The sequence below is a fragment of the Phoxinus phoxinus genome (assembly GCF_949152265.1).
Source record: "Phoxinus phoxinus genome assembly, chromosome: 17".
NCBI classification, from domain to species: Eukaryota; Metazoa; Chordata; class Actinopteri; order Cypriniformes; family Leuciscidae; genus Phoxinus; species Phoxinus phoxinus.
The window spans coordinates 32,520,434-32,535,806 of record NC_136892.1 but is presented as its reverse complement, the minus strand read 5'-3'; the positions used below and the strand labels follow the sequence as shown (position 1 = coordinate 32,535,806).

The 15,373-nt window shown below is 37.3% G+C and overlaps 1 protein-coding gene and 1 long non-coding RNA gene across 14 annotated transcripts in view; one reads left to right on the top strand and one right to left on the bottom strand.

Annotated features, from left to right (window-relative positions):
- Window positions 1–11,823, top strand: part of wdr7 (WD repeat domain 7) — a 125,155-nt gene extending 113,332 nt beyond the window's left edge. For all 7 annotated transcript variants that reach the window (XM_079586520.1, XM_079586519.1, XM_079586516.1 and 4 more), the window contains 3 exons: window positions 1,444–1,543; window positions 5,722–5,826; window positions 9,166–11,823. In XM_079586520.1, the coding sequence (XP_079442646.1) occupies window positions 1,444–1,543; window positions 5,722–5,826; window positions 9,166–9,369 (409 nt within the window). In that variant the 3' untranslated portion in view covers window positions 9,370–11,823. The remainder of the gene's footprint in view (window positions 1–1,443; window positions 1,544–5,721; window positions 5,827–9,165) is intronic.
- LOC306984809 overlaps window positions 1–15,373 on the bottom strand; it is an 81,140-nt gene that overhangs the window by 47,908 nt on the left and 17,859 nt on the right. The window lies entirely within an intron of this gene.

The following is a 15,373-nucleotide window of genomic DNA, read 5'->3' as shown; positions in this document are numbered from 1 at the left end:
AAGAGATATTTCTAAATATTTGTATTTTTGTTTGTAATTTATAATATGTTAGTAATTTATTTCAAATTTAAGCTTAAAACTATAGTTTCAGTTTTTAATGTTAGACAAAACATTTTTTGTCAGTTTCGTTTATTAGGTTTTTTTCTAATATTTTTTATTTTGTTTGTTTTTGTTTTGCTTGAAGTTGGTAATTTTAGCATTTGTTTTAATTCAAGTTTAAACTTATTTCATTTATAGTAATTGCCAAGGCAACGTTTCTAGTTTTCATTTAGTTTTAAGTTTTTCATCGAATTATTTATATTTCAATTTGTTTTAAATTTATTTTCAGATTAGATTATATTTTATTTATAATCCTGTTTTTTTTTTTACTTGTTTGTTTAACACTTAAAATTCAACATCAGAGACTGAAGATTTTTTTTTTAGTTTTACTGTCATGTAAAGATTATAGATAATTAGTAGAGCAATGAATATTACAGTTAATGTCCAGATTGAAGAATTAAAGTTAATTCTGTAATTCAGTAATTAGTAACGTGACGTTTGTGGTGTTTTATTAATTGGACACTGATATACTTCTGAAACTGATGACGGGTCAAACGAGCAGCTCATTGATTTGAAAGGGTCAGAGGTCAAACCTCAGGTGACAGCGATTGATGCATATTTGATGGATTAAATCCTTATATAGGCTGAACCTAATTTGCATACTTCCGTTATAATGTATATGAAGTATGCAACATTAACTTTTAAAACATTAGTACACTAATGTACTAATTTAGCATGCTATTCAATTATCTCAGAAATAAATTGATTTGTATTTTAAAAGTAATAAATCACTTTGCATGTATTCTATATGACAAAAAAAGTTATAATACAAAATTATAATAATTACTGAGTAAATAAAAAGTATACTTAAATAACTGTTAAAAAATTCAAATACTAATTTATATGCCATTCAGAAATAAATTGTTTTTGATTTTTTTATAACAGAAAAATTTATTTAAAATTATTTATAAATTCATTTTGTAGAAAAATAAGTTAATTTAAATTATTTAGAAATATATTTTGTAGAGAAATTAAGATTTATTTAAAATGATTTAGAAATTAATTTAGTAGAACATTTTTATTTAAAATAATTTAGAAATTTATTTGGTAGAAAAATAAGGTGTTTAAAAAAAAATAATTTTGTAGGAAAAATAAAATTGATTCTTTTGTAAAAAAAATAAAAAAAATAAAAAAATGGCCAAGAAAGATTAATATCGAGGTTGATTTAACGCACTGGATGTGTATGATCAAGTGGAGCGCATGTGCACATTATCCATCATGCACACTGCAGGAGAGTAGCTGTGTGTGTGTGTGTGTGTGTGTGTGTGTGTGTGTGCGAGTGTGTGTCCTGTATTAGTATGCAGTGTGTTTTCTCTGAGATGTTCTCCATCTCTCTCTCCGCAGGTTTTATATGGTGGCGTATTGCGATCGCAGTTACCGCATCGCTGTCGGCGCCCGGCAGGGTTCAGTGGCCCTTTATGATGTTCGCACTGGGAAATGCCAGGTGAGTGTGTGTGTGTGCGGCGGGATGTGTGTGTTCACCTGGAGTGCAGGTGTGTGTCGGAGGGCAGAGGGCAGGTGTGAGCAGGCAGAGGTGCATGATGGGAAACGCTGCCCTGCAGAGCTGGAGATTGTGTGATCGACCCGGTCCAGGTGACCGTGATGTCACAGCTGGGGTCACATGATGAGTCTGAGCTGTGTGTGTGTGTGTGTGTCATACTGTCAAAGAAACACACTGACTCTGGGTTGAGTTGATATGACAGACCTCTGCGCGCACTAACACACACAGACTTATACACACTCAAACACACATGCTCATACTCACATACACTCTCACACACAGATACTCACATACACTCCCATACAAACTCACACACACATACACTCTCTCACACCCACACCCACACCCACAGTCACTCACACACTCACCAACTCTCACATTAGTTGTGTGTGTGTGTGTGTGTGTGTGTGTGTGTGTGTGTGTGTGTGTTTGAGACAGTTAGATTGGGCCTCACAGCTGAATTGATTGAAGGATTGATTTTAGGCTGTTTACAGTTGTGAAGATCAAATCTCTCTGAGATCGTCGTCTGGGGAATCCAGCGATCAGATCACATATGCGCATCCCATAATGCCCTCAACGTGGACCATCACTGATCACATGATCTTCATCAGAATCTGAAACACAAACACTGATCTGAAGACAGTTACGTCCTCCAGTGTGTGTGTGAGAGAGTGAGTGTGTGTGTAAGAGCCTGTATGAGTGTGTGAGTATGAGCATGTTTGTGTCAGTTCGTGTGTGTGAGTATGAACATGTTTGTGTGTGTGTGTGTGTGTGTGTGTGTGAGAGAGAGAGCGTGTGTGTGTGAGAGCCTGTATGAGTGTGTGAGTATGAGCATGTTTGTGTCAGTTCGTGTGTGTGTGTATGTGAGCGTGTGTGAGTATGAACATGTTTGTGTGTGTGTGTGTGTGAGAGAGAGCGTGTGTGTGTGAGAGCGTGTATGAGTATGAGCGTGTGTGTGTGTGTGTGTCCGGTCGCTCTGCACACCATCTGTCCTCTCTTTGATCTGTGAAGTGGACAGCCGGACTACAGACGTCTGCTGCATTTACTAATTAAACAGTGTGTGTGTGTGTTTGTGTGTGTGTTTTGTCCGAATCTCCTGATGCAGCACATTTTCCCATCAGCTTCTCCTGCGCAATTGTTCTGTTGCGTTGGTCGATACACTGTTCACACACACACACACTCTCATCATATAGTCTGGTTCACATCACAGCTTATTCTGGTTCGCCCACTTAAACAGGAAGTGACATCAGCAATTAATTCAGCCTGAACCGTTTAGACTTTGTTTTGTAGATCATTTCGGTCTTCACACTAATAAAGCCTGACATACACTACCATTCAAAAGTTTTGGATCTGAAAGATTTTTAATATTTCTAAAAGAAGTCTCTTCTGCTCACCAAGGCTGCATTTATTTGATTAAAAATACAAAAAAGTACAGTAAAATTATGAAATATTATTCCAGTGTAAATCGTCAGTTTTCTATGTGAATATATAGTTGTGTAATTTATTCCTGTGATCAAAGCTGAATTTTCAGCATCATTACTCCAGTCTTCAGTGTCACATGATCCTTCACTAATCAGTGTAATATGATCATTTGATGCTCAAGAAACATTTATGATTATTATCAATGTTGAAAACAGTTATTTACATTTTTATTTCAGGATTCTTTGATGAATAGAAAGTTTAAAAGAACAGCATTTCTCTGAAATTGAATATTTTGTAAAATTATAAATTACTGTTCAAAAGTTTGGGGTCAGTAAGAATTATTGTATTTTTTATGAAATAAATAAAATAAATTAATACTTTTATTCATCAAGGATGAATCAAATTGATCAAAATTGATTTATAATGTTACAAAAGATTCAATTTCAGATAAATGCTGTTCTTTTGAATTTTCTATTCATCAAAGAATCTTGAAAAATATATTTGTAAATAACTGTTTTTAACATTGATAATAATCATAAATGTTTCTTGATCATCAGATCCTCATATTACACTGATTTCTGAAGGATCATGTGACACTGAAGACTGGAGTAATGATGATAAATCCAGCTTTGATCACAGGAATAAATTACATTTTACTGTATATTCACATAGAAAACTGATGATTTACATTGGAATAATATTTCATAATTGGCAGATTTAACACATGAAATGTCGCACTTATATATACTGTATTTTGATCAAATAAATGCAACCTTGGTGAGCAGAAGATACTTTTTTTTTTTACATAAAAATCTTTCCGATCCAAAACTTGACCGGCAGTGAATGAAATAATTGTCAGGATAAAATGATATTTTTCATTACTTATCAAATAGATTCACTTGTTAACATTAAATATAAAAAAATAGGATAAAGTCTCTTTACTATCTGTATTATTCAGCTGTGCGGGACGTTGTCTTTATGGGTTTTAAAGCACACGCAGAAAGTCATAAATTCTATAGTTTATTTTTATGAAGAGAAGCAATCTTGAATGTGTGTGTGTGTGTTGCCGTCTGGAGGAGTTTTGGATGAAGCGTCGTGATTTGACAGGCCAATATCTCTGCCGTCAGATGTTCATCACGCGCGGGTCAGGTGACGCTGGCTTCATCTTTAATTGTGAGAGATTACTTTAGTTTTGAGCTCTCATAAAGCCGCATATGTCTTTAATCCAATCGCTGCATTATGAGGCCGGTTTCTCGTGACAGCGATGGATTATTGCGTTACACCGTCTGTTTGTCATTCCCACATGATGAGCTGATGTTCATTTCAGCGTGTCAACACACACTCCGGTGATTATACAGACGTCTGTGAGCACATGATGCTCTGCTGTTGAGGAACGTGTTCATCTGAAGCCTCGGCTTTTTAGGTTTAGGGAAAGAAAACCTTCTGAATTTAGTCATGAACACAATCTAATGTTCTCTTCATTTGGTGGTCAAAAATGACCGAATTATTATTATTTTTTCCAATAAAAGGAATGTACTGTGTGTGTCCCTGGATCCCAAACCAGTCTGGAGTCGCACGGGTATATCTGTGGCAATAGCAACTATACATTGTATGGGTCAAAATTATACATTTTTCCTTAATGCCAAAAATCATGAGGATATTAAGATCATGTTCCATGAAGATATTTAGTAAATGTCCTACCGTAAATATATAAAACATGTATTTTTGTGAGTGAATGCAGCACAATCGTGAACATAAATGCACAACTTTAAAGGAGATTTTCTCAATGTTTACATTTTTTTGCTCCTCAGATTCCAGATTTTCAATAGTTGTGTCTCGACCAAATATTGTCATATCATAAAAAGCTTATTTATTCAGCTTTCAGATGATGTATAAATCAAAAAAAAAAAAAAAAAAAAGGACCTGTGTGACTGGTTTTGTGGTCCAGGGGTCACATTTTAGTTTGATAATGTTTTTTATTTTATATTTTTAGGGGATTTTATGCAGTTATAATACGTTATTCACGTTTTGAGCATAGACTTTAGCATTTTATTTCCAACTTAAACTGTCGTAAATCTAGAATGCTTTAAAGCACACAAAGACGACACTTGGCAAATTATTGCTGAAGTAAAAAAAAGTGAACTTAAAAAAAGTTACGTAATTTTACGTTTATTGTTATGAAAAACTGCACAAAAATACTATTTAAATTTTTTTTATATGAAATCTATATTGTCAAAAACACGTTTTACTCTAAAGCTGCAAGAAAATCAAAGTCATAAATCTAAACAGGTTTGAGCTTGATATCTCAACAAATTAGCTTTCAGTCAGATTTTGTTTGGCCGCAGTACCAAAAAGTACATGAAATGTGTCTTCCGTTCATCATTTTTGACCGCGAGGTGCACAAGTGTAAATATTTTTTTCAGGACCATTGAACCTGTTCAAATCATGTCCATGATTTTATGGTGTGTTCACAAAACAAGTTTCAAAACCTTTACCAAGTTTCGAACCATTCCGATGAAGTAAAAAAAAAAAACGTAAATTTTTTTGACCAAGATAATATTTGTAATGCTATTTATCAGGGAAATAATTGGCCATTAAAATAAGTAAAAAAAATTATGATATTTTATTGAATGCATAACTATATTTTATTTTATTGAAATTGCAATAACGTGAACCTGTGCTGGTTTTTATTTCCACAGCATATTCACGGGCATAAAGGACCAATAACTGCGGTCTCCTTCGCACCGGACGGGCGTTACCTCGCCACTTACTCCAACGCCGACAGCCACATCTCATTCTGGCAGGTAAACACCCCTGACCTCTGACCCCTAGCCTGAAGAAGTCTTCTTATTCATGCATTCATTTTTATCAACACTTGATCGTGGGCAAGTTTCATAAAAAAGGAACATTCTGAACTGATAAAATCGTGTTTTTGTCCAAGACTTTGATCATATTCAGAGCGAGTGTTTTATATTTATTTATAAAATGGATTACAAATAATAATATTAACATCAAAATGTTATAATAAAGGTACATTTCTATACAGTTTTAGTTGCATTTTAAGTTTTAGTTAAGTTTACATTTTGATGAAAATGACAAAAATAGAAATAATAATACACAATTTTACATATGATTTAGAGCTCACAAACCTTTTATATTAAAATCCTCATAGTAATTTTTTTTTATAAAATACATTCATTCGTTTATAATATTAACAGATGAAAAATAATATAACTAAAGGTGCATATATTAAAAATATGTAATTTGTTATTTTATTTTACATTTTGCTAAAAACCCTCAAAAATATAACACATTTCATTCAGTAACATTAGGCCATTTTGATTTATATGCTGTTTAAAGTTGATCATGAACATGTGTCAGCAATGCTTCTATCACTTGTTTCTGCTTCTCCTGTTTTGATCTGGAGATTCTGAACTCTTTCAGGAAATGCACAACATCCCACCTACTCAGGGCCGGATTAAGAGTTCAGAGGCCCCTGGGCACAATGACTTGTAGACCCCCCCCTATTACTATTAGGGCTACTGTCACTTTAAGATCTGCCCACGACGAGTCTAATATACACGCATTTGACAATCAGATTTTTTTCTACTGTTCTTTTACTTTAGACATAACCAACTTTGTTTATGTAAACCTTGTGTGTATTTGACAGTATTAGAGCAATAAGACTCGAAAGATAATAACAGGCGCTGTTATACAGGCTTTTAGTGCATGCGCGCGTCGGGTGTATTGCGCTCAGAAAAGCGCTCGTTAGAACAGCGCATCAGCAGCGAATGACATGTTTAACCGGCAAGGCTTTAAAGCACATGCAAATAATTACATTTTATAAACTACAGTGTCCCGTTCCTCTGCATTTCATGTGAATATACGTCGCGCTGAACAGTATGTTGAGACGGAGGCGCCAGACCTGCAAACTCATAGAATGCCCGATCCTACGATATTTCTTCAAAAGCAGATCGTGGAGACATTTTAATCGTCCACGATCAAAAATCGTGATATCGCACACCCCTAATCTAACATAATATTTGACGGTGCCCAGGGCCCCTTAGATGTCCTGGGCCCCTGGGCAAGTGCCCAGTTGCCCTAATGGTTAATCCGGCCCTGCACCTACTGTATAACAGTGGAAACATGGATTGCTGAAAAGTTCCATGAGTAACAGGGAAAGAGTTAAATATATATGAGTTTAGTCATGAATGAAAGAGTAGTCTGTGTGTATTTAGACTCGTCTCGTGAGCGTCTGTCTTGAGCAGGTCTTTCAGAAACACCGTCGAGTCGTCTTCTCTTCCTGTGTGTGTGTAAGAATGTCTTCTAGGCTAATGGTATCATTACTGTAAGGGTAAACCAGGCGGTTTGAATGGTGTGTGTGTGTGTGTGTGTGTGTGTGTGTGTGTGTGTGTGTGTGTGTGTGTGTGCGTGTGTGCTAATGAACACTGGAGTCCTCAGGGTCCTCAGGCGTCCTCTCGTTGCCCAGGCTGGGATGAGGGCGACTGGCCGTCTGACACCACTGAAGCCCTACCCCTCTCTGGAGCACTGGAGGAACACGTGTGTGTGTGTGTGTGTCATGTTTTTTGAGGGTTTGTAGACTGACTGACTCAGTGTGTGGGAACTCTATATCTTCCTGTGTGTTTCACTTATCTTACATGGTATCATCTCATGTTCAGATTTGTCATATTTGTTCATATTTCTGTTTTTTTCAGTCTCATGTGTTACTGGCATCTCTCTCTCTCTCTCTCTCTCTCTCTCTCACACACACACACACACACACTCTCTCTCTCTCTCTCTCTCACACACACACACACACACTCTCTCTCTCTCTCACACACACACACACTCTCTCTCTCTCAGTCTCTCTCTCTCTCTCAGTCTCTCTCTCTCTCAGTCTCTCTCTCTCTATTCAAGTTGAATTTTATTCCAAAGTAGTGATATAAATGTAAATACAATTAAAAAAAATACCTCATGATGTTCCCCGTAAGACTTTCGTTCATCTTCGGAACACAAATTAAGATATTTTTTATTAAATCTGAGCGCTGTCTCACTCCTCCATAGGCTTCTATTGTAATTTAAACTTGCCAGCCCAGAAAGTTAGTAAAGACATCGTTAAAATAGTCCAAGTGACTACAGCGGCTCAACCTTAAGTTTATCAAGCGACGAGAATAACAGCGCAGCACTTCGTCAGAACGGAGGCTCACTATTGGCCAGCATCACACACATAACCAGCGTCGGCCAATAGTGAGCCTCCGTTCTGACGAAGCGCTGCGTTGTTACACTACGTGAACTCCCTCAGAGGCCCACACAGAAGAAAATTAATAGTTGAATAAAGTGGTTATTTCTTCGGAACACAAATTAAGATATTTTTTTATGAAAAATTAGAGCTTTCTGTCCCTCCATCGACAGCAACGTCATTGCAACTTTCAAGGCCCAGAAAGGTAGTAAAGACATCGTTAAAATTGTCCATGTGACTACAGCGGTTCAACCTTAATGTTATCAAGCAATGGGAATACTCGTTGTGCGTAAAAAAAAAACTAAAATAACGACTTTATTCAACAATCTCTTCTCTTCCGTGTCATTCTCCTCTGCTGTTGATGTAGTGTAACAGCGCAGCTTCTCTGTTCTACGTCAGAACGCCGGCTCACTATTGGCCGCCGCTGGTCATGCGTGTGATGCAGGTCAATAGTGAGCCGACGAATAAAGTCGTTATTTTGGAGGGTTTTTGCGCACAAGTATTCTCGTCGCTTTATAACATTAAAGATACACTGTGTAGTTTTTAAAGTATTTTATTAGCTAAAATCAACGTCTTTATTCATAAATACGTCCTCATTGGTGTAAAATGAATGAGATCTTATAGTGTGACATGGCTTACAGTGATGATCATGTCCGTACAGTCTGACAAGCAGCAATCGTAAAGGACTATTATAATATTTTGTTCAGCTTTCTCGGTCCGAAAAATTTATGTTTTGGTGTGTTCACAAAGGAAGTTCCAAAACCTGACAAATTTTGTTTTTACCTGACATGGCTTACAGTGATACAGTCTGACAAGCAGCAACCGTAAAGGACTATTATGAATCGCACAGTGTGCACCTGGCTTGACACACTTCTCTCTCTGTGTGTGTGTGTGTGTGTTTCAGATGAACACGTCTCTGTTAGGAAGCATCGGGATGTTGAATTCTGCTCCTCAGCTCCGATGCATCAAAACCTATCAGGTTCCCCCGGTCCAGCCGGCGTCGCCCGGATCCCAGAACGCCCTCAAACTCGCCCGGCTCATCTGGACCTCCAACCGCAACGTCATCCTCATGGCCCACGACGGCAAGGAGCATCGCTTCATGGTCTGAGGGGTCAAAGGTCATCGCTTCGTGGCCTGAGGGGTCAAAGGTCGCGTTTCCTAGTGTCCAGCGGGCAGCTGTATCCAGTTTACACTCTCCACACCCGTTTCATTCCTCTTTTTATTTATAGTGTTTGCAATTTCCCTCTTTTTTTGACTATTTATGGAGATGATGAAGGACTGCAGGTCACTTAGACGTGTGTTTACGTGTGTTTTTACGCTTGAAGGTCAAGCGAGGTTTTGGTCAGACAGGCTGATATATTTTTTTTTCTTGTTTGATTCACTCAAAATCACTCACTTGATTCACCGAAATCATTCCAGCTGCATGCAAACGTGCAGATTTATAATTAAATAAAAACACACTCAATCATACATTTTACTCATGGTCCTTTTTACTCGTTACTGTCTAAAGATCCCGTCCTGAAACGACTGAGAAATTACATTATTTATAATCAAAGAATCATCATTCGCACTGAATGACTAGAAGCATATCGTGATATCGTGTATCATAGGAAGTATTTTCAGGAATGGTTTTTATTTGAGCTCGTGATGTAGTTGTGAAATGTTTCGTTTGCTTTTGTGTGTTTGTGTTTGTGTGAGTCGCTGGTTAGTGTGAAATACACGTGTACAAACATCAGTCGTGTTCGCTTCTCTGCCTCCGCTGCACGCCGTCTGCTGTAATCCACAGAGCGAGAGATGGAGGAATATATTATACACACGTCTTCAGTGTAAAAGATTAAAATCTGCTACAGAATTTCACTGAAAACAGAAAACACTGTTTGCTGGATATATTTGGTATTTCACCCCCAAATCAGAAGGAATATATATGTGTGTGTGTGTGTAAGGAACTATTTTAGGACTATTAAGGTTTTTATGCAATTTTTTCATGACAATTAAACATTTCCAGGCTCAAATTCTCGTTAGAAATGTCATTCTTAAACTGCAATGCATTAATAAACATCCAAATATATAAATAAAATTAATTATTCTGAATTAAACACAGCATAGATATACGTGTAATATAATTTTTTTCTTTCTTTTTTCCCGTCTATTCCTCTATTTGGCTCGAATTGTTGTGTCAATGGAAATAAAAATGTTTATCTATAAATTAAATGTGAAACGCTCAAGACTTTTAGCTTCAGACCAAACGTGACAATTGAACACATTTCTGGGCTCAAATTCTCATCAATGTAAAATTAAAGTCATTCTCATACTGTAATGTGGTGATAAACAGTTAATAAATGAATTATACTGAATTAAAAACGGCATACATTTTAATATGATTTTTTCCAAAATAATCATAAATAATGATTAATTGTGTTTGTGTGAATATGCAATTCAATCTTAATGGTCCTCAAACAGGCTGACGCTTTTCACAAGTCTGAGAGAGAAAATAAAAGACACTTTCCTCTCAACGTCAGAGAAATAATAGTTTATTGCTATCCTGAAACATTAATTATTAAAAATCCAGTCGAGAGAAAGTTTTTAAAGATTTCTGAGTTCAGAATAACATCTGCATTATGAAGGTGTGTCTCGTTTGTGAAAGAGAGAGAGAGAATGTGTGTGTGAGAGAGAGAGAGAGAGAGAGTGTTTGAGAGTGTGTGAGTGTGAGAGAGTGAGTGTTTGAGAGTGTGTGAGTGTGAGAGAGTGAGTGTTTGAGAGTGTGTGAGTGTGAGAGAGTGAGTGTTTGAGAATGTGTGTGTGTGAGAGAGAGAGAGAGAGAGAGAGAGAGAGAGAGAGAGAGAGAGAGAGAGTGTGTGTTTGTGTGTGTGAGAGAGTGACTGTGTGTGTGTGTGTGTGTGTGTGTGTGTGTGTGAGAGAGAGAGAGAGAGAGAGAGTGTTTGTGTGTGTGAGAGAGTGACTGTGTGTGTGTGTGTGTGTCTGTCAGTGTGTGTGTGAGAGAGAGATTGTTTCTATGATGTGACTTATGTGTCTGTTTAGACTAATGGAAAAGTCCTTGAACGTTCCGTGAACTGACGCAAAATTCTAATCATAGAATGATTGATTTTCTCCCTGCATATATAAGTTATTTCCTCTCTCTCGCTGCTGTGCGATGTTCACGCTTTCCGTGTTGCACGGATCCGTCACGGCCGACTTTGATGCGGCTCGTTGTGTAAATGGTAATAAATAAAAATGCTTTATCTATAGATTATAGATGTGAAACGCTCAAGACTTGTAGTTCCAGACCCTCAAACCCACAGGTGTGTGTGTGTGTGTGTGTGTGTGTGTGTGTGTGTGTGTGTGTGTGTGTGTGTGTGATTTGTGTGTGTATGCTTTAGTGGTGTGTGTGTGTGTGTGTGTGTGTGTGTGTGTGTGTGTGTGTGTGTGTGTGTGTGTGTGTGTGTGTGTGTGTGTGTGGAATAATTGTTCAACATTCACTATATCAGGCTGTGCTTTAATGCTGTTACTGGATAAAAAAATCGTATGTGATTGTGTTAATAAATGTAAATGTGAGAATCATCAGTTTGTGTTTGTTTCATTCACACAAAAGCATGAGCAACACTGAACGCATGTGTCGATTCGGGGTTTCAAGGCCTGTTTGCAAGAGAAATGCAGAAATTTCCCACTGTATTCAAATTAGATAATCGGTACAAATACACAACTGCTCTATCACAGAAAACCAATATTTAACATTTTCTGACACAGTATGGCCAATATATACAATTGTAATCGAAATTATTCAACCTCCATTGCAAATTAGGTTTATTGGCCAAATTTACAGACTTTCAGCCGTTGTACAATGAACAAATCAAACAAAAGTGATTGATATATCTCAACACAACAAATGTTTCGAGTGGTTTCCCCAAATTCAACTGAAAATGCAACTATTAATGACTTCTGAAGTCTTAAAAGTGTTCAACCTTTCCATGGCAAGCATCTTTAGTACTTAGTAGAACAACCTTTTGCAGTTATGACCTGCTGCAAACGAGATCTATAAGCGGACAGCAGCTTCTGGCAGCGTTTCTGAGCCCGTTCCTCATGAGCTTTCCTGGAGCTCAAACAGTCGAGCGCTGGCGCTTGCAACGCCAAGGTCACGGGTTCGATTCCCAGGGAAAGCAAGAACTGATTAGAATGTAAATGTGTATCTTGAAATGCAATGGATAAAAGCGTCTGCCAAATGCATAAATGTAAATGAGCAATGGCCTCCAGTTCAGTAATATCATTGGGTTTGCGTGCCGTCTTCAAATCCCACCACTGATTTTCTATGGGCTTCAAGTCAGGTGACTGTGACTTCTTCTGCAACCAAGTCTTCAAGTCAAATGATCATTGTCCTGTTGGAAGGTCCAAGATTCAGCTTCCTCACTGACGGCATGATGCTTTCTCCTAGCATTTCCTGATACTTCAATAAATCCATCTTGCCTTCCACACGCTGCATGTTTCCAGAGGATATAGATCAGCCGCGGAGCATCACCATGCTGAACGGTTGGCTCTTTTCAGAATATGCTTCATTCTTCTTCCTCCAGACATACCGCTGATCCAGAGGGCCGAAACGTTCCTCCATAGAACAGAATCCCAAAGACTGATGGCTGATTTATATGATTTTTGAGCACTTTATTGTGCTTTTGGGTCAGTAGTAGAGCTGTCACTTTACGTTCGAAAATCGATTGCACAATCGATCGGACCAACCAACCCAAGATTCGAAAATGAAAATAGGGAATCGATTTTATTTATTTTTTTTACCAAAAAAGTTGTGTTAGGTGGACAGATCAATACAATACACAGAACATGTAGGATGTTGGAAAATAACAATGTCTTTTCTGTTAACCAAATGCTTTTTAATATTCGCTATTACTTCAATGCAAGTGAGCAAGCGCACCGTTGTTTGTTGCTTAGTGACGTGTGTGTTCAAGTAAGCCAGAAAATACGCTGTATTTAATATATCATGATGACTCACGAGTTGCATATTTGCGCTAAATCCACGCAGATTTGGCTACACGAACTTCCCCAGCAAAGTGAGTAAACATAGAAACACGCCAAATTGGCTCGTGATTTGACAGCGTTACCCACCAAAGTTCATTTTTACCCGCATTTGGCGGATTGGCGGGTGTTAATTTCAATCCCTGAATGTTGCACTCCTGTTTGCCATTGTGCACGAAACTTCACGGCAATAAATCATCAGAAATATTGTTGACTTGTGCGCATCTCAAGCGCCCTCTTTATGCTCGTCCTAATGCCTGTTAGTTGTCCGTGGATTTGCCTATATTTGGTTGGAAAATGGAAATGTCTTTAGACATGGAAAATCGATTTTACAATCGATTCAATGAACACTTATGTCTCAAAAATCGAACAGGATTTTTTCACAAAAGTGACAGCCCTAGTCAGTAGTATGGTGTATGTCAAATGTGACACTCAACAAACCTAGCCAGGGGTGCGTTTCCCGAAAGCATCGTTAGCCAACTATGGTCGCAAGTTCCGTTGCTATCAGCAGTTCAACGATTTGGTGTTTCCCGAAACCATCGTTCCAACGAACGTTTGCAAACAGCATCGCAAACTTGTGTGGTTGGAGAGACAGCTCTCGAGCTGTGGTCAGAAGCAGAGTTTCTAGTTTACATGAGATGTCGACTGAATAAATCCTTATCTTTAGCAAAATAAGCAAGCTGACATTCAGTACAACCCGTGTTATTTATTTAGAGTCCATACAAATGTAATTTACGTCTTTTAGTTTGTCAAGAGATTTAAAGCAGCGTTTTTGAAGACTGCGCATGTGCGAACGTGCTCTACTGTGTAAGAACGAGACAAATATTGAGTCTGGTTAGAAATGGTCTTCAGATGCCATGTCTGTAACTTATATGACAAAATCTACCGTTAATTCGATCTCAAACAGATTCATTAAAATAAGTTATTAGTCCACCAGGTGCGAGACGTCATAAACCAACGTGGTTGAACGATACTTTGCGACATACGGTTTCGGGAAACAGTCGTGACTAGCTAGTTGATTTCTCCAACGATGCATCGTACTATGGTAGTGAAGCAGTGAGCGATATAGTTGTACGGAAACGCACCCCAGTTCAGATATTTAGTGTGTTCTAGCTCAAGCACACCTGGTGCAACTAATGAAGCCCTTGATTAGTTGCATCAGGTGTGTTTTGCAGATGTGTGCTGTTGTGAGGGATTAACATTTGTTGTGTTGAGCTATTTCAAATACGTTCGTTTAATTTGTTCATTGCAAACTGCTGAACGTCTGTAAATTATACCAGTAACCCTGATTTGTATTGGGGGTTGAATAATTTTGATTACAACTGCAGATATCATCAGTCCAAAGTCAAACATGTTATTACACTTTTATTTATATGTTTTTGTTTTACATTGTTTGTTGTTTTCATTGTATTTATTTATTTTGCAGATATCAAAAACATTTAATGCAGATTTTTTAGTTGTTTTTTATGTATTTATTTATTCATTAATTATTTTAATATTATTTTCAGATATCAAAACAATATTTATTTATTTTTGGTGGAATTTTGCTTTTGTTTTTACAGATATCAAAAGCTCAGAGTGAAAAATGTTATTACACTTTAATATTGTTGAATTTGTTTTACTTTTTTTTTTCATTGTATTTATTGATTTTACTTTTTGCCTATATCAAAAAACATTTTATAGCAGCTTTTTTATTGTTGTTTTTAATGTATTTATTTATTCATTCATTTATTTTAACAGAGATCATCAGCAGTTCAAAGCTAGTTTGGTTTGCTGGTTAAAACAGTCAAAGGCCTGGGTCTAATTTCATTAGTGGGTATTTTAAACAATCAGACAAAAACATTCCTACAGGACAAAAGAAAGAGTGCAATATTGGCACAGCAGGAGTCCATAGGGACGCATGGTTTTGATTTTAAGGCTTGTTTGTCCCGATGCGAACAGACCTTCAGCTCTAATAGAGAGCATCAGTTTACTTCAGTCTCGCTGCTCTCAGACAAACGCTCTCCTGCAGCTCCTGTCCGGCGTAATCTGGTTTTCTGGGAGTGAATAAATAAGATTTCATTTTCAAGCCTTTTCGTGGAGATTGTATTCCTCTC